This window comes from Botryllus schlosseri, chromosome 9 (assembly GCF_051294905.1).
Source record: "Botryllus schlosseri isolate E-star chromosome 9, Bs_hap1, whole genome shotgun sequence".
NCBI classification, from domain to species: Eukaryota; Metazoa; Chordata; class Ascidiacea; order Stolidobranchia; family Styelidae; genus Botryllus; species Botryllus schlosseri.
In genome coordinates, this window is record NC_137244.1 from 27765074 (window position 1) to 27791937 (window position 26864).

A 26864-nucleotide genomic window follows, 5' to 3' on the forward strand; every position below is an offset into this window, starting at 1 on the left:
AGAGTATACTGTACTGGGGTCTAGTTGACTTTCTTATCCAGAATAACATGCCCCTCAACAACTCGAGTTAAGGAAGTTAATAAACCAATGATGATGATGATGATGAAGTGTAGCAACCCAAGTACAACCCAAGTACAAGTCACTTAACCTAATGTTCAAGCTTGCCTCAATCCAACAACTAAAAACTAAGAATTTAACGATGTCCCAAGCCTAATTGTGCAATACCCCAACACAACCACCAACCAAAAGATATCCTAACCCTAGAATATTATAATGCCGGCAAGTCGAAACGACTATTGGTGAACTGGTCAAGTATATTTTATCTATGTTTAGTAATTAACAGCTCCAACATAAGGTAGGTCATCGAGTACCTGAGTAATTTGATTCTGAATGGAGTATTAGGCGCCAGGCGCGTAGCCAGAGGGGGGGTTTCGGGGGTCGGAACCCCCGACTTTTGAAACGCGAAACCCCTTCCATTTACGCGAAACCCCTCTCGATGCATTTCAATATTTCGTCGGTCGGTAGCACTAGCTAATTAGTAGCACGCTCTTGCGCAATGATATGACCGATACATATAATGGCTTTTTTCTCGCGTCTTCTCTCGTGTGCATAGTAGACGAGAGACGGCTCTTTTCACGTGCGTCGTGCGTGCAAGGGAGACAAGGTCGTTATATCGTATAATAATGTAATCACAGTCACAGTCACAGTGTAGCTACAACTCGTCGAGTCGCTTTTCCGAACGCGCGTAATCAATATTAATAATATCGGATGTATTGCAGTGTTCACCTCACTGGCCACGCGTAATTCATAATTGTCGCGTGGTCCGCGATCTCATCAAATCTAGAACTCTATTAGGTCTATGCTTCAACAATTGGATGCTGTTTCTGCGCGGCAGTCTGAATCCTGCGCTGCCGATTATAGGCGCAGAAGCCTGTCTATGGGGTTATCTACGGATGCTAATCGTTGTAATTCATACACGTGATCCATGACTTTAATAACACAATAGCACGCCCAACTTGATGATGATAGCTGACACTTAGCACAGCAACAGCAACAGCAACATACAGCCGGCGAACGTAACAGAATCAAGATAAACGTCACTAAAGTAAGGAACCAAAGTAAGTTAAGTAAGATTTACAATTAATTTTGCGTCAACGTAAATAACCAATGAATGGTGGTTCGCAGACGCTTTATATAGCGGTAAGAACAACCTATCTGAAAAGGCTTGATTACAAATGATTACTAAAATCAGGATTAACAAATGAAATGCGCAAGCGCAAACACTCCCCCATTTAACTGATCCCAGTCAACAGAATTATCGATGTAATACACGTTCCGATCACTCGAATCATCATCCACATAGGCAAAGTGAGATTGTACAAGGCAAAGTCAGATTGTACAATGACCAACATACAAAGAGCTGCTGAACCTCCGATCCAAAATACATTCTATATATATCACCCTGAATAGTAGAAAGGCGTTCACCAGCTCTACAAGCGATGAGAATGAATCACTTATTAAATGGTAGGGTGGCGTTCGACATCTCTACAGGCGAGAAGAATAAATCATTTGGAATAAATATGGAAGCAGTCAGCAACTACACAAGCGATGATAATAGATCACTTTGAATTGGTAACGAGGCGTTCAGCATGTCTACAAGCGACGAGAATAAATCACTATGAATGAACGCAGACAATCGAACGCGACTCAACTTGGACAGTTTCACTTAGGCGCGTGATGATGACTGTCGATGTTGGATGGATCGTATCACAATCTCGAAAATTCGTCACCAACGAAGAAGTCGAAATAATCTTAGAGGCGTCCTCGCAACGTGCAACAGCTCGAAATGAATATTCCGGAATCATATAACAATATTTCCGGCATTGCTCGGTAGAAGTTCTTCAAATAGCCGAATTTTCCTTTCGATGCGAGGTGCCTGACACAAATCTAACAGATGATGTGCGTCAATACCATAAGTGAACGGTAGCGAGGGCGAAACTGAAAGGACTGCGCAGAGGAATGAATGTCTGTGCAGATAAATTGTTCCGTCTTGACCCTCTGCCGCCTTGAATGCCAATCCGCTCGATCATCTTCAAGAGGTTGTTTCAATCTTCCGCATCCCACGTTTGTGCATTTCTGTCGGCAACTGTGACTCAAGCACCCGAGTGAATATGGTCCCTGGTGATATCATCTGGAGAGAGAAGAATATACTCTCCATGCAGTTGCGCCGCCATCTTTGCAATGATCCTGAATGTGGCAGCCATGCAATCGATGCGACTTTCAGACGAACGGAGAATGCTGTAGACAAGATCAACGCGTTGTTGGAATACGAAAACTGAACGGACGAAATGAAACTTGAGCTCCTGATTCTCGAAACGGTGAACATAGACTGTGGAAACATCGCAATCGTCCGCCCCGTCCAAGAAGAAAACGCCCTCTTCAATGTAGAGAGCATTCGAACGGAAATCTTCCATCGGCGAATTGATTGTAGATTGCAAATTGATTGTAAATTGTTTCTGCGCGGCAGTCTGAATCCTGCGCTGCCGATTATAGGCGCAGAAGCCTGTCTATGGGGTTATCTACGGATGCTAATCGTTGTAATTCATACACGTGATCCATGACTTTAATAACACAATAGCACGCCCAACTTGATGATGATAGCTGACACTTAGCACAGCAACAGCAACAGCAACATACAGCCGGCGAACGTAACAGAATCAAGATAAACGTCACTAAAGTAAGGAACCAAAGTAAGTTAAGTAAGATTTACAATTAATTTTGCGTCAACGTAAATAACCAATGAATGGTGGTTCGCAGACGCTTTATATAGCGGTAAGAACAACCTATCTGAAAAGGCTTGATTACAAATGATTACTAAAATCAGGATTAACAAATGAAATGCGCAAGCGCAAACACTCCCCCATTTAACTGATCCCAGTCAACAGAATTATCGATGTAATACACGTTCCGATCACTCGAATCATCATCCACATAGGCAAAGTGAGATTGTACAAGGCAAAGTCAGATTGTACAATGACCAACATACAAAGAGCTGCTGAACCTCCGATCCAAAATACATTCTATATATATCACCCTGAATAGTAGAAAGGCGTTCACCAGCTCTACAAGCGATGAGAATGAATCACTTATTAAATGGTAGGGTGGCGTTCGACATCTCTACAGGCGAGAAGAATAAATCATTTGGAATAAATATGGAAGCAGTCAGCAACTACACAAGCGATGATAATAGATCACTTTGAATTGGTAACGAGGCGTTCAGCATGTCTACAAGCGACGAGAATAAATCACTATGAATGAACGCAGACAATCGAACGCGACTCAACTTGGACAGTTTCACTTAGGCGCAGGATTCAGACTGCCGCGCATTCACGCATTCACCGATACGCGGCAACGCAACTTTGATCTACAATTTGACGGCTTAATATCAACAAAGAGCAAAGAAATAGCAACAGGTTATCTGAAGAACACTGTATTCAAACGGCATTCTTCAATCTACGCTAACATTTTTTTGCTAAAATCCTTCAACACAGCCAAGCCAGGCTTGCGCGCGGCCGGGCCTATTGCAGATGCGGTTCTTCAAGCCAGTAGAACTAGGCTTGTTAGAGACGTGATAAATCGGGCTAGCAACGATTGCATCCAGCACGGCAAAAACTAACGAGAATCGATCTCGCTGAGATGATTGCGAAATTAAGTCATCGATTGGCGCGCGCTCGGCAATCGTTGCTAGCCTGATATATCACGTCTCTAACAAGCCTAGTTCTACTGGCTTGAAGAAGCGCATCTGCAATAGGTCCGGTGCGAACTATACCATCGCCTGCACAATCGCATCTGCTTTGCCTGTCCCGCACCATATCATCGTTGGCTTACACAACAATCGCATCCGCAATATGCCTGATACGAAAGATATCATCGCTAGCCTAACGATCGCGTCTCAGGCCTAGCATGCTTTGGCTCCTATCTCTCGATGGATTGTATGCGGATTTGCGATTGTGATTAAAGAGTGACATCGCTAAACTGAATGACATCGAATGTCCGCAATCGACCTCAAACATGTACGTGCGAACTACCGTACATACTTGATTGATTTTCGCTAATACTTGAACATAACCGTCGGAAGATGTGTGTCAATGCTTGAGTTATAAAAGATGAGAAAGGTTTAAAATTGAACCACCTGAAATCGTTGCCATTATAGAACAGATTCCATAACAACTCGGACATTTTGACTTGTGCAAATCGTCGCCGAGGTTACGTAATATGCGTTGATATGCGCGTAATACGCGTTGAGAAAGCTCGCGTATTCAATTGTTCGCGAGAGATCAGGGACTCGCTAATTAAACAGCACTTCCGGACACGTTGGCAAGCTAGGCGATTGTATCATCGTCATTTACGCATTACGCTAATGAATTGATGCTATAAAAATCGAAACCCCGCCCTCTTCATTTCAAACCCCTCCCATATTTTTCGGCTGGCTACGCGCCTGTTAGGCGCCGAGTCAAGAATTGAGTGTCACTCATTATCATGTCAATATTATGAACGACTTGGAAATTTCAAATAAGCCTCCTTTATGTGACCAAAAACAATATGATGGCAGTTGTACGTCCCATTAAAGATTACATTGGTCAAGAAAATCAAAAAAAAATTTTGGGCAGAACATCTAGGAGCCGTTTCTGGGGTTTTCCATTACCGTACGAATTCCACGATTACGAATATGACATTAGTTTTGCCAGATTGGCTCTAGAAAAGAAGATATTTATGCCTCTGAAAAAGCATGAAATCACTATATTTACCCTTGAATATTTCATTGGGTTGAAAGTAAATCTTAGATTTTTCTACTCTTATATTAAGCATAAATATATACAGTAATTGGCTATGATGAACAGTGAACACTCATGTCGTTCTCAGTTATTCCATCAATACCTGATGCCCTGACCTGATGTGAGAACTTTGTTTGTTAAAAAAGCAGTTTGTCAAGTCTAAAAGTTGTACTTTTGCACAATGGAAATATATTTCTCCTGTACCAATTGGTCATTCTATCAAGATGAAAGAGGAGTATAAAGCTGTCAAGGTTGTCCCTGGGAAGCTTAACTAAAATACGGTACCGTACTCATATGCGTCTCATCTCTTGTTACTTTAACTGGATAATTTTCCGTAAAGCCAACAAAGTGGGTACCGGTATCAGACATGGGGTGATTACTTCATGAATGTAATCGATTGCGATTACGATTACTTCCGAATGACACGATTACAGCAAAATCAGAAAGTAGTCGGTTACGATTACGATTACATTGGAAAAGTAATCACGATTACTCATGATTACATTTATTTTGCATATAAGAAGTTATCTTGGAAGACAATATTTGGATCGCGCTGAAAAGGCCTAATGAGATAACAAACTTCCTTTAAAAAAGATGCGTCATTTGCTTGTTACGTCATGATGTACCCAATGCCCCTTTTTATACAGGACGATTTATCGCACCCAACAATTTGCATTCTTGCCAGGTCCATGACTGCCGCACCCCAAATTTCCCAATAGGGTGGGGAGCGAGCACGAAGGGGACTCAAGAGTATTTCGTAGACCAACATAAATTATAGAGTATTCTCGAGAGATTTAATTAACTTGAAAATTCTCTCTAAATTAGCTTGATTTTGGAATGCATACCTCTCACCCTCAACAAAAAAAAAGCATACATAATTTACAGTAAGCTTGTATTTAAAAAAAAATGGTTGTATAAAACACATTGTTAAAAACATGTTTTGAACAGTGTTTTAAACAAAGGCTTAAAAACAAAAACTTTTTTTCAAGTTGTAAAATTGTGCCATAATTGTGTAAATGCTTTCCACAATTACCACCCGATTTAGCCGACGTACATCGATATGGGATGGTTGGAACCCCTCAAAATAGTCGGTTCAACAGTTATAGTACAGATATTTCGTCAAAGGAGATATATTCAGCCTATATTTTCAATTGTCAATGTCAATCCACATTCGTGACGTCATGACTTTAAAAAAAAAACATGTTTTAAACAAGAGCCTTTTTGTAAACATGCTCGCTTTAAATTTATTTTTGTTTTAAATGCAACCCTAATTTATAGCAATAGGCATTTAGGTTCCATTCAATACATTGCCACGACACACTAAAAGACATATGCAATTTCGACCAACACGCGACTTCACGAAGTGTGCTACTAAAGAAAGATCTTGTCCGAAACTTGGGGTATGTGTCCATTGTCAATAGCCGCACTGGGTGGGCGTGACTGGTCCGGTCCTTCCAATCCGAGCCAACAATGCAAATGCCACCCGGACACCCACAGAGCATTAAAGACATGATAATTTGTGTGTGCGTCTCACGAAAGTTTTTCTGTTAGTCTGCTACGTTAGGGATACAACAATATCTTTTGAATATATAACAGACCGGAAGTCACGAATTAACAACATACACTAAAGTTATTATAACAAGATAACAGTCGTTATAATTATGAATTACGTGCCCCCAGCTCTACAGGTAAATCTGACCATCGGGGGCAGAGAGAAAGAGGATTAAAAATTAATAATAATGTAATGCGATTACCAATATTATTGACGAAATTCAGTCTTCAACTTGAAATTATCACCCTATGAACTGGGGGGCGAATAGCTGTTTTGGTCCTGATTCTAGCTACAACCCACGCTAACATGATATATAAGTTCATGGCTATGGCGGCAGATCCCAATGTTGAGTAGAGAATTATGAAATAACGATTGGCGCATGTTTCAAGTATAGTCATATGAGCAGAACATAAAATTCTGCCTTCAACTTAATACAGATAATGTACTTCAAGCTGCCGCTACGAGAAACGGCAAAAACGGCTCGGTTATGATATATATCAGCAGCTGTTGATTTTTATTGCTTCGTTGTGGAAACCGTAATGTTTTATTTAACGAGTACAAAATTTCAAATCTCTGTCCGGTGTACGTTCGTACTACATAGGCCTACTGCTCGCCAAGCAGCAACGGTCAAACTGCGTTCGCATAACCAAACATCAATACACAAGTTACTAGGTAGAGTGGCGATTAATTATCCTGCTGCGGGGTACTGGCGTGTGGAACGTGTTGATAACCTGATATACAGCACGGTGGGTGTTGTTACAATCACACGAATGTACGTCATGTACATAGAATATATATTTAAAGTGGATACTTCTTACGCAATGACTAGCAAAGCTAATAGGCTACTTCTGACGTAAAAATGAGCAATGACATTTAAAAATCAGACGTTTGAACCTTGTATAATACATCTTCCTTGCTCACGAATGTTCAGTTTATGTCATATTCCTTGTACAAATAAAAAGTAATCGTTCTTTCACAAAGAAATCGATTAGAAATGGGAAGTAGTCGATTACGATTACTTCGGAATTTTTCCGAATGTAATCGATTGCGATTACGATTACTCGAAAATGCTGTAATCGTCGTAATCGATTACGATTACTAATCGCGATTACCCCATGTCTGACCGGTATACCTAGCAGTGTTGGGATCAAGTCACTACCTTCGAGTCACGAGTCATTCCGAGTCATTGGACATTTTGACTCCAGTCAAGTCAAGTCAATCGATTTTCAAAGGTGACTCGAGTCAAGTCAATCGATTTTTGGAGGTGACTCGAGTCAAGTCGAGTCAAGTCACGAGTCAAGTCACATTTCAAGTCAAGTTGCATTTTCGAAGTGTGAGGCATGATTACGTCATTGTAAGTTGCTAGCTGTCTGAAATACAGATTGAGTGGTCACTGATTCCGAACCGATGAACGAATATAGAGGTAAATATACACGCTAGAAGACGTTGCATCGCTCACGTATACGTAGAACTGTTGCATGGCCTCAGTTAATAGTCACCAACCAAAATACAGAATGGAGAAACGGAGTGATAAGATGTAATACATTACCCATTTAAAAATAGATATAATACAATTCGAGCATGCGCTAATGGTCGACGGCAATATAGCGTATATTAGAATTCAATTTCAATGAAACAAGAGGTTTGGTAAAGGTAAAAGAACAGAGACAGAATATACACTTTGCTATTTTATTACTCTACTGTACTGCTAGAGTTTACGACAACATAAGCTTCGATCATTTCGTTTGCGGTCAATTTATTTATGAGAGAACAATCGAGGCTCAGTAAAATGCTCGATCAATCAATGATTGGTCGCTTTCCAGGCTTACACCAGCGTTTCGAGAACAATCCGAACATATGCAAGATACAGTGATTTTTATCGACACCGATTTCTTGATGACTTGAAATTGACTCGTGAATTTTGGTCCGAGTCACGAGTCAATCCACATTTCTGATACGCCGAGTCAAGTCAAGTCATTTTAGCAAAGTGACTCGAGTCAAGTCAAGTCATACGAAAAAGGTGACTCGAGTCTGACTCGAGTCAAGTCATGACTCGAGTCATCCCAACACTGATACCTAGTATAGGGTTACCATATTTCAGCAACCCAAATTCCGGACACTCTTTAGCGCCCACTAGTGGATTTCAAAATGAGTTATGACGTCACACTAGCAAACCTTTGCTCATGGACCAGAGGGGGTCACGATCCAGTTCAGGAGTATGTGGCTGTGTTGTGTAACCGGGACCGAAAGCACATGTTTTCAGCCCCTTCCCGCCCAACAATGATTTTGAGCCCACACTATAGGGTAATCGATGCAACTTCTGGGTGGGGGGTGCTTGCTATATGAATCTGGTTTCTATATGCATCTGGTCGTTGAATTATTTGAATGAATTCTGTCAATAATATTGGTCGTTCCATATATTAACCTACTATATAGATACTACTCTCCGCCTACATGATAAGAGTTAGCAGTAGAGCTGGTGGAAGATAATGAGTTCGAAAATACAGGGAGCGTAATTGCACATCGTTAAGTCATGTTCATGTCCTACCGATAAGATTGTTTATCAGCTTTATATGCAGGTGCGCACCACGGAGCTTTATAAACACCCCACATCCAGTGGTTTTCAACCTTTCATGGTCGCGACTCCATCTCCAATATGAAAATGTTCAGTGGCCTAGATCAAAATTTGACGATCTGATTACTAAAAGTAGTCAGCACTTTTGCTCAGACTTACTCACGGGCTAATTTGGAAGCTGATTACGTTCAACATATTCGCAAACCCCAGAATAAAGACGAACGACCCCCCTCCCTTTTGGAACCACTCTCTTTGACTGAAGCATTTAAACCGCCTTAACGATCTCTGGGAATATACCGTTCTCCTATAATTGCGATTACAATTAGGCTTATTCCAGTAAATGAAGGTTGTTTATATTCATATTTTATTGCAGATTTTGAGAGGGTGGTAGCTTCCCTATCAAAATCAATAAATGTGATAGTAAATCGCGTGCAGCGCGAAGAAAAATATCATGCATCAGCGTAACTATTCCTAAAAAAATACGGTACTGTTTTTATGCTGACTTACGAAAAAATTATGAGCCTACATCAAGTCTTCAAAATTCCGGACATTTTGCATATTCCTCCCGGACGCAAGTTTGAACAGTGAAATTCCGGACATGTTCGGGAAATTCTGGACGTATGGCAACCCTAACCTAGTATCCATACCCATAGGCGCCGACTTACGAGGTGGCCCAGCCACCTCGTCACCATATATACGAGGTGGCGGCCACCTCGTACAAAATGCTCAAACGCCCAAGTGATTTGTGACCAGTAATTAGTAATCAGGCGAATCGATGCGACCTCGTTAGAGACGTCTTCGTACTCGACACGCACGTAGCCACGGGTTCGGGGTTCGAATCCCCTGTTTGAAACGCGAAACCCCGTCATTTGGAAATGACCATTCTAACTCTAATATTCAGATGCAATTCAATAATTGTGTTTTCAGTGTTCCGCGCGGCCGATTTGCGAGAAGCAGTTAATAATTAGCGCGGAGAGTCTGTGATGATCTCCCGCTGAGATGGACGCGGAATTAGGTCATTCATTCCCGTGCGCATGGCAATCTTCGCTAGCCTGATTTATCGTGTCTCGAACAAGCCCTGTCAGCACAGGCCGAACATGCCCAAGACAGCATGTCTGAATGGCAGCACAGGCCGAACACCCCCCCCCCCCAAACATGATGTCCAAACACTCCCCAGACACGATGTCCGAGTGCATGTCAACACAGGCCTAACACGCCCAAGACACCATGCTGAATGGCAACACAGACCGAACACGGCCCAGACACGTTGTCCGAGTGTCATCTCAGTCTGAACACAACCCAGACACCATGTTTGAATGGCCGATCTCACCCCTGACATAATGTCCGAACACGCGCCAGTTATCAACACAGGCCGAACACGCCCAAGACACCATGTCCGAATGGTAGCACAGGCCGAACACACCCCAGACATGATGTCCGAACACGCCTCAGACACAGGGTCCGAGTGTCAACACAAGCCGAACACGCCCAAGACACCATGTCTGAATGGCAGCACAAGCCAAACACCCCCCAGACATGATGTCCGAACACTCCCCAGGCACGATGTCCGAGTGTCAACACAGGCCTAACACGCCCAAGACACCATTTCCGAACACGCACCAGACTATGCTGCCATTCGGACATGGTGTCTTGGGTGTGTTCGGCCTGTGGTGACACTCGGGCATCGTGTCTGGCACGTGTTCGGACATCATGTCTGGGGTGTGTTGGGCCATTCAAACATGGTGTCTGGGTTGTGTTCAGACTGAGATGACACTCGGACAACGTGTCTGGGCCGTGTTCGGTCTGTGTTGCCATTCAGCATGGTGTCTTGGGCGTGTTAGGCCTGTGTTGACATGCACTCGGACATCGTGTCTGGGGAGTGTTCGGACATCATGTTTGGGGGGGGGGGTGTTCGGCCTGTGCTGCCATTCAGACATGCTGTCTTGGGCATGTTCGGCCTGTGCTGACACTCGGACATCGTGTCTGAGGCGTGTTCGGGCGTAATGTCTGGGGGGTGTTCAGCCTGTGCTGCCATTCAGACATGTTGTCTTGGGCGTGTTCGGCCTGTGTTGACACTCGGACATTGTGTCTGAGGCGTGTTCGGACATCATGTCTGGGGTGTGTTCGGACTGGATCTGGGATGTGTTCGGACTGGAAAATCGTGCCTGGTACTACAACTGACCTCATAGTGAATATATAGCGACTATCCTTATTTCAAACATGACTATCCTCATTTCTAACATGACTATCCTCATTTCAAACATGAGACTAACCTTATTTCAAACATGACTATCCTTACATCAAACATGACTATCCTTATTTCTAACATGACTATCCTTATTTCAAACACGAGACTGACCTTATTTCAAACATGACTAACCTTATTAACATCGTGTCTGGGGGGTGTTGGAACTGTGTTGCCAATCGCACATCGTGTCTGGGGCGTGTTCCGACATCATGTCTGGGTTGTGTTCGGCCTGTGCTGCCATTCAGACATTATGTCTGGGGCGTGTCGGCCTGGTTGACACTCGGACATCGTGTCTGGGGCGTGTTCGGCCATTCAAACATGGTGTCTGGGTTGTGTTCGGACTGAGTTGACACTCGGATATCGTGTCTTGGGCGTGTTTGGGCAATGTTGATAGTTGATACTCGGACATCGTGTCTGGGGCGTGTTTGGACATCATGTCTGGGGTGTGTTCGGCCTGTGCTATTGCCATTCAAACATGGTGTCTGGGGCGTGTTCGGTCTGTGTTGTTATTCGGACATGGTGTCTTGGGCGTGTTCGGCCTGTGTTGATACTCGGACATAGTGTCTGGAGCGTGTTCGGATATCATGTCTGGGTCGAGATCGGCCATTCAAACATGGTGTCTGGGTTGTGTTCGGACTGAGTTGACACTCGGACATTGTGTCTGCGGCGAGTTCGGACATTATGTCTGGGATGTGTTCGGACTGGGTTACCACTGGAGAATCGTGCCTGGTACTACAACTGACCTCATAGTGAATATATAGCGACTATCCTTATTTCAAACATGACTATCCTCATTTCTAACATGACTATCCTCATTTCAAACATGAGACTAACCTTATTTCAAACATGACTATCCTTATATCAAACATGACTATCCTTATTTCTAACATGACTATCCTTATTTCAAACACGAGACTGACCTTATTTCAAACATGACTATCCTAATTTCTAACATGACTATCCTTATTTCAAACACGAGACTGACCTTATTTCAAACATGACTAACCTTATTAATATCTTGTCTGGGGGGTGTTGGAACTGTGTTGCCAATCGCACATCGTGTCTGGGGCGTGTTCCGACATCATGTCTGGGTTGTGTTCGGCCTGTGCTACCATTCAGACATTATGTCTGGGGCGTGTCGGCCTGTGTTGACACTCGGACATCGTGTCTGCGGTGAGTTCGGACATCATGTCTGGGGCGTGTTCGGCCTATGCTATTGCCATTCAAACATGGTGTCTGGGGCGTGTTCGGTCCCTGTGTTGCCATTCGGACATGGTGTCTTGGGCGTGTTCGGCCTGTGTTGATACTCGGACATCGTGTCTGAGACGTGTTTGGACATAATGTCTGGGGCGTGTTCGGCCTGTGCTGCCAATCGGACATCGTGTCTGGGGAATGTTCGGCCATTCAAACATGGTATCTGGGTTGTGTTCGGACTGAGTTGACACTCGGACATTGTGTCTGGGGCGTGCTCGGTCTGTGTTGCCATTCAGACATGGTGTCTTGGGCGTGTTAGGCCTGTATTGACACTCGGACATCGTGTCTGGCGCGTGTTTGGACATCATGTCGGAGGTGTGTTCGGCCTGTGCTGCCAATCGGACATCGTGTCTGGGGCGTGTTTGGACATCGTGTCTGGGGTGTGTTAGGACTGTGTTGACGCTAGGACATCGTGTCTGGGGCGTGTTCCGACATCATGTCTGGGATGTGTTCGGACTGGGTTACCACTGGGAAGTAGTGCCTGGTACTGCAACTGACTTTGTAGTGACTATCCTTATTTCAAACATGACTATCCTTATTTCTAACGTGACTATCCTCATTTCAAACATGAGACTGACCTCATTTCAAACAAATCTGACCTTATTTCAAACCAATCAAACCAACCCTGTAGCCTTTTCTTGACTGAGTTTTGGATGGTGTATTTTGATAAAAGTCGACTCTTATCGGGTTCAATATATCAATATTCGGGTTCATTTCAATATGAATATACTATTCAATTGTATATCAAGAAAGATGCTCCCTGCATGGAATCCCTTCCAGGATGTAGTAAATAAAACTTTTTGGAAGATCAAACAGTTGGTCCGAGAATTGGTATCTGCATACGGACACCTTGGAGCAAACATGACCATAAAATCTCACTTCCTGTTCAGTCATCTTGATATATATTCTGATAATATTGTTGATTAGAGAGAATAGAAAGGGGAAAGGTTCCACGTTCCACTAATACATCAAAACAACAACAGAAAGATATCAGTGCAAATGCGACGAACATATTATCGCTGGAACCTTTCGAAAACTGTACTAAATTGCTTACAACCGAAAATAGTACGAGAACAAATTTCGCTTTGAGATAAGTTACGGTATTAATATCATATCCCAACTTATTATTTTAAATTCAAAGTAGGTGGTTGACATAAAAGTGATTCAATTAATGCAACATTATTTGAGTATTTAGGTAAATACTTATATACATGATGGAAGTTCATTTATGTACATGATATCCGTTAAAGTCTCACAATTATGATGAACGTAATACCCCGAAATATAATCGTGTTGATGCATTTTGATTTATAACAGTCTTCAGCGTGTCAAAATAACAAAGAGATTGAATTTCGGAACTTTTTAGTACGTTTGAACCGATTTTTTTATCAATCCCACACAGCGAAAATCTGAGATTTTAGTCAAAATAGCCCCATGGATTATGTTCAAAAATAGAGCCAATTTAAAAAAACCAAGGTCAGGTTCGGAATCAGTGTCCTCCGGAACCTTCATAACCACTCTGACTTTGTCTGCCTAACAATATTTGTTGACCAGTGGTATTTAGAAATTTTTCAACCATCCCAGTTTGTTGCCCTTTGTGACATGCTGTGGGTTGATTACAACTTGACAGATATGTCATTTCCACTCATGTTCGTAGCTTTGATGTGCATGGTTTCTATGCTTGGATACAACCAAGCAAAGTCTCCGCGCCAAAATCATCTCGGACTACTCGAATAATTAGAATGAATATATGAATCTCAGTGCCCAGCCCAAGTTAGAGTGGAACCAGAAACAGGTCTACAACTAGCCTGTTACAGAATTACTCGCTCTATGGCAGCAATACAAAGAGAACAGAATAATATGAAGAGTCCTTTCATTTCAGCAATTGGAAGTGATCACTCCGTTCCAGATCTATTTCAACCCTGACCTCATTTTCCGACAGTTTCAATTTTGGCGGCTACTCACAAACTTCGTATTTTTTGGAACATTTGGATTTAATTTTCTTTTCAATATGATATTTCTGTATCCTTTGCAATGAATTTCTTATGTTGAATGTAATGCCTGTGCTTTGATCGCTCAATCAAGTTAACTTCAATGCCAGTTTTTGTTGATCACAAGTCCTTGACCATTCTCCAAACAGATACAGGTATTGTCGTATGTTGGAAGAAGGTTCTTTTCGGGGAAAAACTGCAGATTTTGTCTTCATGTTTCTTCTAGGTGGCACAATAATGACTGTATCCTTTTCAAAGCCATTCATTACAGCATAAGTTTTTTTACGTTTGAAAGTGCTCATTCTTCCAGACTTCGACAACTAGATAATTCTCATCTAAGTAGGCTAATTATAGCTGGTAATCTAATTGTAAGCAAATTTGAGGAATGTGTCTTTGCTCTAATTCTAATATCATTTGGTAAATGTTTCTACGCTCCACTTTTGATTAGGCTGTCTAATTTCTGGTGTACCTAAAAAGGCTACAGAACTGTATTTTTCGAAACGAGCCAAGCTTGCTTTATAGACATTTGCCGTTCTCGTGCTGACGAGAATCAACTCTGATTTGATACGAATGAACTTGATTAAATTTCCTAGTTTTCACGAATTCGGTCATTCTAATCCAATTTGGAAAGGCTGAAAATTTTCTAGATCTGGATACTCGTGTATTTGTCGCCTGCTTCTTTGATTTACAGTTCCAAAACAATGGAGTGCATGAATTCTGGCATTTCAAATTTGACTAATTTACTAATTTCTACTAATAAATTACTAATTTAAGTGGGCAACTACTGCTGTATCAAGTGATTTTTCATTATTTCACGGTTGCTCCAATAATTTTAACTGCCATAGTGTCATCACGTGGTGTTGATCCTGAATGAGTTTTCTGAAGATAATCGCAACCTTCGTCAATCTAGTATTTCTCGGTCAAGCTTTTACTATTATGCTCGTCTACGTTTGGAGTCGGCGGAACCCTTTTATCAGAATGAGCTTCTTTGGTATTTTAACATTCAGAGTGAGTACACCTTTCATCATTATGCCTTATGCGGGGTTAGTTTTTTGAGATGTGTTTTGCACCTGTTCTATTGTAGAACAATAGGGTTGTAACCAAGTCACAAGTTTATAGCTTTTACTGGACTCGAAGAAGATTCTATTCACCACCGAGTCAAGTCGAAGTCAGGGTGCTAAGGTTTCGAGTTCGAGTCATAGTTTTCACTGTTCAGTCTCGATTTCAAGTCGCGTTTCACCCACTTTTTTACAACTCTTAGGCGACTTTTAACAGTAAATTCATATTTATTGACTTTTCGCGTTCCTGTTATCAAGAGCAACCGGCACGATAAAGGATACAGAACACTAGAACAGAGATGGATTCAAAACCAAATGGCGATTTGTGACGCAATAATCCAAATTTATAAATAACATGAATTGAAATTCAGCCATAGCAACAATGCAGCGTATGTAGGTGATATCCAATGCATCGCATGCACAATAATAAAAATACTCATTTTTCTCACTTTTAACATGTTTATTCACTCAAGTAAAAGACACTACCACTTACGATATATGACTTGGTCGAGTCATTTGTAATGACTTGATACTCGAGCACAAGTCGAGTCAATACATAAAGTGACTCAAGTCGGTTCTAGTCGCCGAGAAATCACAACCCTGTAGTTCTGGCAGTTTTTTTCTTTTCACTTTGGTGATTCCAATTCTGTTAATGTTTAAAATGTAATTTTACAGGCGCCTTTCTTACCATGGGTACTAATTGGATTCTCGGTACTCTTGGGCAACCCAATTGTAGTTGACGTAATTGGAATTGCGTGCGGCCACATCTACTACTTTCTAGAGGACGTTTTTCCGCAACAAGAAAATGGCTTCAAAATTCTGCATACGCCGTTTCTCTTGTAAGTGGAAAATCAGTTAACCTTCACTGTGGATTCAACATACGGACTGTAAAGTGCAATTTCTTGTCAATCATAGCCTTGATGATGCGAATGATGCGTTCCCCTGTGTATATGTTCTAGTTTTGTTAAAGAGCACTTGCAATTAGGGCTGGGCAGTGGGCACATTCATTCAAGTGCTCCAATCTGAATCGAGTATGTATTCTAATGATTCTACTCGAGTAGCGAAGGATGATTCGCACTAACACTGAAATGATATGCACCTTGCCACCGAAAGTTTGGATTTATGGATGAGAATTAATACCGTAGTTTCGATACTATTTTCCACTCGTGGAAGGTTGTGAAGCTCGATTGGTCGTATAACCAGAGGTGGCCAAAGTAGTCAAGAAAGCTACTCGAATAGAAGTAGCAATGAAAAATCTACTCAATTACCAGTAGAAGTACTTCTTCCATAAGCAACCTAAACTACTTCAAGTAGAAATGACTGACTTTAAAACTACTCAAGTAAGTAAGTAGTTGTGGAAACGTTCGTAATTCGTTCGCATGGATTGGCAAAAGCTGCAAATTGAGCTATGCGAAAGGTGCAGAGCTTGATTTATATTGATGCATACCATCAGCTTTCCAATTTTCCACAGCATAAGCATTCGTCTGCATCATGGGATAAAATGATAGTATTGATAAGGAAAAGCAACACTAATCCTCTGTTTACTCGACTAGCACGTTTTAGAAAATATCATGGTATGGCGCCCTCCCCCATATTATAAGGTCCATAGTGTAGTCGAAAAGCAATACAGAGAAGTTGTATCGAATACGGTGTAAACACTTTCCGCGATTATTAAACAGTAATAAAAAAATGGTGGATCGTAAAACGCCATATTGTGTAGCTTTATTTCCGTAAATGAAAGGCATTACTACACTTGCTTTTATACTTCAACATCTATGTTCTCCAGGCAAAAGAACTGATACTAATTAGAACGCAAAGTATGATACTGGGAATGTAAAGTCAAATATAAATACAACTTCTAAAAATGAGGGGGTTGGAACCCCCCCTTTCAAAATCCTTGAAATTTATGTCAAATATAGCCTCTAATATTTACTAATTTATCAGTTCAACATAGTCGTTTTTTTGTATGATACGGCACATATGGCGCTTTAATGTAATTTAGAGCAGTGGTTCTCAACCGTTGGTCCGCGACGACATTCCTGCCGATCCGCCAGGTATATTACAATTTTATACCTTAATTCCAAGATGCAATGGTGAAGATTTGTCCATTGATAAAATAAATAAAACATCAAATTTTAAACTGATTCATAACTTCGGGTGGTAAAATTAGGCCTGGAAACCTGTTCGATTTGACTTGAGGTTCAAGATGTGTCATTTGAGGACATGCGAGCGACAAGTACAGAACAGATACGAGCTGACTCATCGCTAAACAGCGCAGTTTGCGCGATCATTCGTTTTCGATTCATTCATTTTGTGCAGGACCGTAAATGGGGCAGCCCAAACCGCCCAATTGGAGAGGGGCCGAGCTTGAAAAGGGCCCAAAATTCTTTTAAAAATGAACATATATCATAGCGTATTTTTTGAAACTTTTTCCAACATTTTTCAATTGCTTTTCGCGCCTTGCGCGAATTAGTGTCTATAATTGTCTTGCTTATAAGGTGCCCTTCTCCGTGGAGTACGCATGATTTATAGAAATAGGCATTTTGGCGTCATCGATTACCGCGCCACGACGTATACCAGCACACAATGAAGTTTTGGCTAACATGAGACTCCGAAAGGTGTGCCAAAAATGCGGCAGTAAGAAAATCGATTTAATTATGAATGAAAATCTTCGCTATTGTCGCGATTAAGCTATATAAACTCTCTGCTTACACCGAGTGGAATGAATGTTCTCACAAGTACTGGTGAAGCATCCATCCAACTGTCGGGTCTGGGCAGGGGTGAAGCCCCCGGAAGTTCGGCTTATCGCCCTGTGGGCTGACCAACGTTTTTGGGGGTGGGCTGACGAAGTGCATTTTCATCCCGGATTTGCGAATGGCCGGTAAAGCTGCTGCCTGCTGTATAAGGTGTTTTCTTCTCATTGTATTCGTAGTTGCCAGAATAGCCTGCGTCTAGTGCAGGGGTGGGCAAAATTTTGAGCTCGCGGGCCGCATTCAACATCTGAATCCATTCGCGGGCCGCATTATGTAAAATTGGAATTATAAACCAAAATGCAATATTGGTATTTGATTATATAGTCACATTAGTCAGGACATGGAGATATGTGCTTATTTAAAACAAACTGAATTGATTTGATTGCTTTGCCTTTGGTGATATCGTACACGCGTCAGAAACATAGTGGCGAGATTTCATAGGCTGGTCGACCTCAATAACCGATTTGTCAAAACTATTAGAGATGAAGCTTGGTTATCCCGATTCTTAGAACAGGATTGAAATTTAAATCTGTGAGCAGCGATCTGTTCATAGATTTAGTAAATCCACTTTTGGTTCAGTTCCAGGACACACAATGTGGACAGCATCATAATCATGTTAGAGCTCCCAACACGCTTCTACTATGTGAAAATAAAATATAAATACCCAAAGTCTACGCAAATAGAGAACGAATCCAGGTAAGACACGCGCGAATCCTTTTTTATAAGCACATCACTAAAATAAACCTGGAGTGGCCAATATGAAATCCCACTCGCGATCCGAATTATGTCAATCTCGTTTAGAATTTCTGTGATATTTAGCAGTCTGCTGGCCGTCACGCCAGAAATTATACATAAAAAAACGTAGGAAGTATGTACTTTAGAACAGTGGTTCTCATACTTTTTAAGACGCCCCCCCCCCCCCCCCCTTATGATGGTGACGGATTTTGCGCCACCCTTAACGTCATCTCACAAAATTCAACCAGCAGGATGGTTGGCGTGGTCGGTTAAACCCGCGGCCTTCGGTGCGAAAGACTGTAAACGACTCTCGGCGGTAGCAGCACGATTGTCTGGACAAGGCAATTTTACCTCAACTCAGCAGACTCACTTCCATAAAATAACATAGATGCCATCATGAAGATAATTAATTACGATCCAAACCCTGTAAATGTCACTCTCTAGCACCATAAATTGCACAAAAAACGGTTGCATACTGTACATATACATTTTGGCTTCATTTCAGTTTTGAAAGTTCACCGGTCCGCCAGACATTTTATTGAAATTTTACCGGTTCGCGAGGTGAAAAGGGTTGAGAACCACTGATTTAGAGGGTCGAAATCCCCTTCACAAATATTGGATTTATACGCCGAATCAGTCGAAACGATAAAAATAGTCATTATATTTCGCTAATTTCGTACGCAATGCACACTGTTCAGTAGGGCTAGTAATAAAATAACGTTTCCTTCAGATTTCACTGGCTACCTGATGAAATTATTTGGTTGGTTGAAAAAACGCTGCACACTAACTTTGGCTCTATTCCAACCCGTAGAAGCGAGATTCGTGCAGTAGAAAGTTTTGAATTTATCATTAAAAAACAAAAAATAAAATTTAAAAATTTTTCTGCCGACCCCATATAATTGTTATGCTGTCAGTAGTAATGATGCTCACCAAATTTGACTCAATTCCAACCACTAGAAGCGTAGTTATTGGAGTTGAAAAATTTCTAATTGCATGATTCTATAATAAATGATCAAAGAGTTGGTCACAGTAAATACTATTTTATTCGAATCCCAGTTTTTCTACTGCAATAACTTCGCTTCTACTGGTTGGAATGGAGCCAAAGCTAGTGTACAGCGTTTTTTTAATGAACATAACAATTTTATCAAGTACCCATTGACATCTGAAGGAAAAGTTTTTTTTTTAACAGCCCTACTGTTCAGCCACATTTCACCTGTGGCAGTTGCTGATTATCTCAACTTTCTTCCCTCGATTTCTCTCTCGCCTTGCAAAAACGAGAGATGCATTTCAAGAAAATCAGTTCTAATTGGTCGATGCGAAAACGAAGCTGTCGGCAATCAACATTACCTGCGAATTCGCTGTAGCTGACTTATCGCTCGGCTTGAAATCCTAATTAAGGATCGCGGATGTGTTGACTGTTGATTGATCAAAGGGACGCAGACATGGTGGCACCAGTATGACATTGCTATTCTAAATCCACTTTGTCTTCGTGATTATCGGCGAGAAATGGCCTACGAATTGACATTTACATTTCAAATTACAAGCCTAGCGATCCACATCCCAATTGTAAATTGGCGCTGAACTAGAGAATTGAGTAGGCCTAGTAGCCTAGTAAAGTTAACCTAAAGATATCTGCGGACAATTTTCTCTGTTGCTCAAGCCATTATCCCAGTGTATAGGCCTACTGTGCAATAACTGACTGACGCGCGTAGTGCGCACCGGCAGGCCTACTAGCAATTAAGGTCTGGTCATCTTCGCGCGTGCAACACGCTCGGCATTACGACTAGTAAAGCCATCGAAGAGCACACATTCGAGTGTTGCACATTTCTCTGTGGCGATCGTGGTCGGCCGGTCACCCTCTTTTCAAAGCTGTACTTAAACGCAGTCCTGTAAAGGCCACAGGCATTTCTGTTTTGCTCTGCACAACCTGTCTATCATGTTCATGGGAATCACGTATTGGTTGCGCTGTTGACATTGGTTTGTTTTGAAGTTGCTTGCAAGTCACAAACAAGTACAGATATTTCCAGCTAGTTTTCAGCCAGACGATATTATTCATAGGTATATAATGTCAGTAATACTTTGCGCAACTTAAAATCATCTGTAAAATACCGAGTTATCATATTTTCTGCTAGTCTGCAATTTAGTTGAATAAGAATGTCTAAAACACCGCATCAACGCAATGTTCTGCGCTTGCCTTATAGCTTTTCTTGTTATATTCCATACTTTGACAACCGCTTCAACAGTTTGAAGAACACAGTTCTGCGTTGTAGTAGTCTTGGGGCAATTTTATTTCATATATAGAAAATATTGTAACACCTGGGCTAGAGTCGGCAACTTGGAGTGACTAATACACTCATATGAATATACGGCCGAATAGTGACCTGAATATCAGACCACACAGTGAGCAGACTTGAATCTTGTTCATGGTGGGTCCAGCAAAACCCTTCTCCGCTTTGTATCAGACATTCTTCTTCAACCAAATTGCAGTCTATGATAAAATAAGATAACCCGGTCTTTTACAGATGATTTAAAGTTCAGAAAAGCATTACTGATGTTTCATACCTCTAAATAATATCTTCTGGCTGAAACTAGTAGGAGCGAAGCAGGAAATATCTGCATTTGATCTCGATTTGCAACTCATCGGCGCTTCTGCAATGCACGAGCGAAAACAAGCTGATGTAAACCGTGCAAACAATACGTGATTTCCATGAACATAATAGACAGGTTGTGCAGAGCAAATCGGAGATGCATGTGACCTTTATAGGACTGCATTTGAGTAAATTTTTGAAAACATATATATTTCATTGCAGTTTCTCGTCTCTACACGGCCGTTTTAAACTGATAACGTCACAAAAGATATAAACTACCGTAGTGATATGATTAACACTACAGACATCCAGTTGTAAGGAGAAATGCCCCGTGGATCTTTGGGGGCTTTTCGGGGATAGAAGATCACGATGAAGATGACCAAAATTGCTAATAAACGTGTTTTTATGTACTAAACAAGGGGTTCTCAACCTGGGGGGCGCGAGAAATTGACCACGTCTGTATGAATTCTGACTAAGAGTGTGCTTCACAATCATTCTGAGAAGACGATTGTTAAAGATGAAACTTATTTCGTATTCAAGAAATCTCGCCAAATTCCAACTCCAGCAGTCGCGCTCAACGGAGTATAGGCTGATTTCAACTTCAGTTGAGCAAATTTTTGATATTCTTTGAAAATTTGGAGCAACTCCCACAAGTTTGGGGAAATTTGTCAGAAATGTTGAAGTTGACTGGAATGCGGATTCAAGCTGGGCGTAAGACATACCATATCTATACTATTAGATCACCTAATTCCATTAGTATGTGTTGGCATCCGTGGACATGCAAATTGAATTTACGAAAACACTCCCAAATTTTTGAGAGATTTTAATTAATCTTGAAATTTTCTTCACACTCCGTGCAATTCAACATAACTTGATTTTTAGATTTTAATATAGTAGCGCCCTTCTCACTCTGAGCCGGATCCGTGTGCTCCTCACGAGAGAAATTTGTTGATGGTACATTTGGACGATTTTAATATATTTCCACTACCTATACAATCGACAATCCTGATCGGGGGTCAAGAAATAACAGCATGCAACCAAGTGACTATAATAACATTTGGCCCACCCGAAGACGCATTATCATTTATAACTTGCCCTAAATTTTCAAAAGCACTCCCTCAATGAACCCTACTGGTGTATCTGATCGTAGGATAAATATTTGATAATAATATGTGATACTGCTACTATTAATTACGGAATTCATTCGTGAATGTGAAAAATTTTCGCGCTCGGCGCGACAATAAACAATCCCAGCATCTATTCATAACATTGCGACTCGCGATTTCGGTACGTACAAAAGGCTTCTGTTAAAAGTATAATAGTCCGGACTCCGGTGTGCACCGGCAATGGATATGGACAGATTAGGTATTTCGCGTCCAGTTAGTTCATTACGGCTATGCCCTGGAATGCGGCCTAGGGCTACGTAAGTAATCGAAATGGGCCGTGATTAGCAAAAAGGTTGCCTACCTCTGTATTAGATGATGTGCTATTTTAGACATGACGAAAAGTGTAGGGGGGGGGGGTCAGGGGGGGCGCAATATTTTCGACCATCCCCAAGGGGGGCGCATGTCCAAAAAGGTTGAGAACCGCAGTACTAAACCATTATTGGGATCACAGCATCGAAGTTTTCTGACAATTTTTCAAATCTGAACAACCCTAGCCCCCATGTATAATACGCACCCAGAAAATGGCATGCAGATTATGGTAAAAAGCCTGTACCCATGTCTAGTACTCACCCTGCATTCGCAGTACATGAATAGTAGCCTACATGCGTAAATGCCAATTATCAAAGCCTCTCGTGTTGACAAACATGCTTCTATCACAATTGATAAGTTACCGGCGATGTTTATGTTTTAGTATTCGATGTCATTCTGTTTTGCGGTGTCACTGGTGAAGAATCATGACATAAATAATGATCATTATACACTCAATGGCATTGCCTCTAAACCAGTGGTTCTCAACCTCGGGGGCGCGGAAGGCTCTCAGGGGAGGGCACGAGAAATTGACAAAGTCTGTATAAATTGTGACTAGACAAGGGCTGTTCAAAAAAAACTTTTTTTCCTGAATCTTGCTGGTTACGTGATTAAATCGTTAGGTTGCCCTAAAAAACGACGCACACCAAATTTTAATTCATTCCAACCAATAATCGCTGATTTCGTACAGTTTGGAAATTTTGAATTTACCCAAAGATGCAAAAAAAATTTTTGGTAAATTTTTATGTCGACCCCATGAAATTGTTGCGTCGTCTTCAAAGACGATGCAAAACAAATTTGACTCAATTCCATCCAGTAGAAGCGGAGCTATTATGAGTTTTTCTTCGATAATTCTGGTATTATCCTAGATTGGTGGATAATCCAAGAATTATCATCGAAAAACTAAAATAACTCCGCTTCAACTGGTTGGAATTGAGTCAAATTTGTTTGCATCGTCGTTTATATATATCGTCTGCTATCGGCGCAACAAAGTATTCAACTTTTGAGAGTGAGAGCCCCTTGTACTTGAAATGAGTTTTAAAGCTTTGTGCACAAACTGAATAACTAAATATACTGGTATTTGAGAGCTACAAATTTAAATCGTCAGAATATTTCTGCATCTTATCGCAAGGACGATACTATCTAGTGTTGTGGTTCACAACCTCACATGAACGTTATATAATATGAGTTGCTTTGTTTAAAATACATTCATGTTAAAATTAATAACTGGGTACAGTACTAAATTCAATGTGAGCAGATATATGCATCCCATTCCAGTGTTGGGATCAAGTCACTACTTTCGAGTCACGAGTCATTTCGAGTCATTACACATTTTGACTCAAGTCAAGTCAAGTTACTCGATTTTTGGAGGTGACTCAAGTCAAGTCAAGTCACGAGTCAATTCACATTTCAAGTCAAGTTGCCTTTTGCGAAGTATGAGGCATGATTAGGTCATTGCAATTTGCTAGCTGTCTGAAATGCAGATTGAGTGGTCATTGATTCCGAACCGATGAACGAATATAGAGTTAAATGTACACGCACGAAGACGCTATATCGCTCACATAGGCTATACGTAGAACTGTTTAACTACGTAAGTAATTGCATAGCCTCATGTTATAGTTACCGGCCAAAATAGGGAATCGAGAAACGAATTGATAAAATGTAATACACACCCATATACAAATAGATATGATACAATTCAAGCATGCGCTAATGGTCGAGGACAATATAAACTATATTCGAATTCAATTTTAATAAAACTAAGGCTTGGTAAAGATTAAAGAACAGAAAACAGAAATGAACATTTTGCTATTTTATTACTTTACTACTAGAGTTTACGACAACGTAAGCTGTAAGCTTCGATCACTTCGTTTGCGGTCAAGTTATCTATGAGAGAAAAATCGAGTCTCAGTGAAACGCTCGATCATTGAATGATTGATCGCTTTCAATGATTACACCAGCTTTTCGCGAACAATCCGAATTTATGCAAGATAGAGTGATTTTTATCGACACCGATTACTTGATGACTTGAAATTGACTCGTGAATTTTGCTCACGAGTCAATTCACATTTCTGATACGCCAAGACAAGTCAAGTCATGACTTAAGACATCCCAACACTGTCCCATTCTCAGTTGACTTACTTATAGTTACACAAAGCACTAAGACGAAGTCCAATACTATTAATTTCTCCGTATTGTCAATCGCAGATGTGGTTTCGGGATGGTTCGAACCATAGGGTATGAGACCGTACCCGATTGTTGTTAAAACAACCTTGATTTGACCCTGAATATATCACATCCAATTACTATATGGTTTATCATAGTCGAGTGGTCCTCAGGCGCGATTAAAACTCCGAATTACTCCAATATCATAGTCCCGAAACGACCGACTGGACTTTGACCTGTTACCAGGACCGAAACTGCTGCAACCCAAACCCCCAATCAGCTTAAAGGGTGCCCTAAATTATTTCGGTGAATGAACATAAATTACGCATCATGATTTGATCGCTGGAGCACTTTAAATTTTGAAAGGGGGCGCTGGAGGAAAAAAGGTCAGGAACCACTGCTCTAAACGATTGTAATTAGCAACCAAAGCTTGCCAGGCGCGCGACGTGATGATTCGGGCCAGCAAGGATATCTTGCGCACGAGGCCCATTACAGATACGATTGCTCCGGTCAACGATTATATTGTCACGAGACCTGTTGGCGGTGCGACTGTATAGGCCATCAATTATATCTTGCGAACATGGCTCGTTGCATATGCGATTGTTTGTTGAACACGCGCGCGGGCAGCAATCAATGGCCTAATTTCGCTCGCGCATGAATGGCAAACCAACTCAGCAGGAGATCGCGTTCTGTTGTACAGAACACGTTTCTCGCTTAAATGGAAGCGCATAACACTGACAATACAAATTGGGCATAATGGCTGAATGTGATGCGCGATTGAGAAAGCAAATATGAAAAAAGGTGTGATTTCGAGGGAGAGAGAGAGAGAGAGATATGATATTCTTTTTCGCCTGCACCATCGAGATGCTTTGACGACGGAGTTGCGATACGGCCCCATGAGGTCATCTAGTCTGCGCCCCCGTTTTTTTTCTCCTCCATGCTATCCGTGATTGCTGAGCGCCTAGCAGGATAGCTGCGGATACCAATTTTCGAGTCTTTGGTATGACCCGGCCGGGGATCGAACCCACGACCTACCGCTCGAGAAGCCGGACGCATAACCATTACACTATCTCGCTCGAGGGAGATTTTATTCAAGTCTTTTTATGCCCATGCATGCGCAGTGCGCACCCCCGATTTTGGGACAAAAAATCTGTAAAATTTTGCGCATTATTATTACATGGAAAATTACGGTACTAACGCGCACCACGAAGTCTCTTTGACGCCATAAAGACAAAATATGGTACTTGAGGTGACCCCCGCCCCCTTCGATCTCGGCTTGATACGCCACTGCTCCTTGAAACAGCCCAGAAATTCCTCAGGCTATCTTCCTGCTTGGAGGATAAACTACTTCTACTTGACTAACTGAAAGTGAATCATAATATATAACGAAGTAGAAGTAGCCAGAAATTAGATCTTGAGTAGGGGAGATGTGGTACCGATGGATCAAAAATTGGAAAATCATCGCTAGCCCTGAAATGTTCAGCCGAAAACAGCATATCTTTTGCTGGCTCAGCACTTTGATACAAGCTCTACATATCGCGCACATATACATGAATATCCGTCGTTTCAAAAAATATTTATGGGCGTTCAAAATTTGTTGCTCGAACGTGTCATCGGTCCCCACCCGGTGGGTCCAA

General features: G+C 41.5%; 1 protein-coding gene and 2 long non-coding RNA genes across 5 annotated transcripts in view; 2 read left to right on the forward strand and 1 right to left on the reverse strand.

Annotated features, from left to right (window-relative positions):
- LOC145447094 (derlin-2-like) overlaps positions 1-26864 on the forward strand; it is a 35332-nt gene that overhangs the window by 6489 nt on the left and 1979 nt on the right. Inside the window, exons 2-6 of one of the 3 annotated variants that reach the window (XM_080325515.1) lie at positions 14347-14486; positions 14605-14698; positions 15341-15463; positions 16189-16352; positions 18846-18962. In XM_080325515.1, coding sequence (XP_080181641.1) covers positions 14347-14486; positions 14605-14698; positions 15341-15463; positions 16189-16352; positions 18846-18962 — 638 coding nt within the window. The remainder of the gene's footprint in view (positions 1-14346; positions 14487-14604; positions 14699-15340; positions 15464-16188; positions 16353-18845; positions 18963-26864) is intronic. The other 2 variants (XM_080325516.1, XM_080325517.1) reach the window with 2 other exon arrangements.
- On the forward strand, positions 22-5128 carry LOC145447096 (uncharacterized). Its single transcript, XR_013917452.1, has 2 exons — positions 22-402; positions 4506-5128. It is a non-coding gene; the product is annotated as an uncharacterized LOC145447096 (long non-coding RNA).
- LOC145447097 (uncharacterized) lies at positions 8047-25270 on the reverse strand. The gene is made up of 2 exons (XR_013917453.1): positions 25141-25270; positions 8047-8378 (listed from the first exon to the last, which is right to left on the reverse strand). It is a non-coding gene; the product is annotated as an uncharacterized LOC145447097 (long non-coding RNA).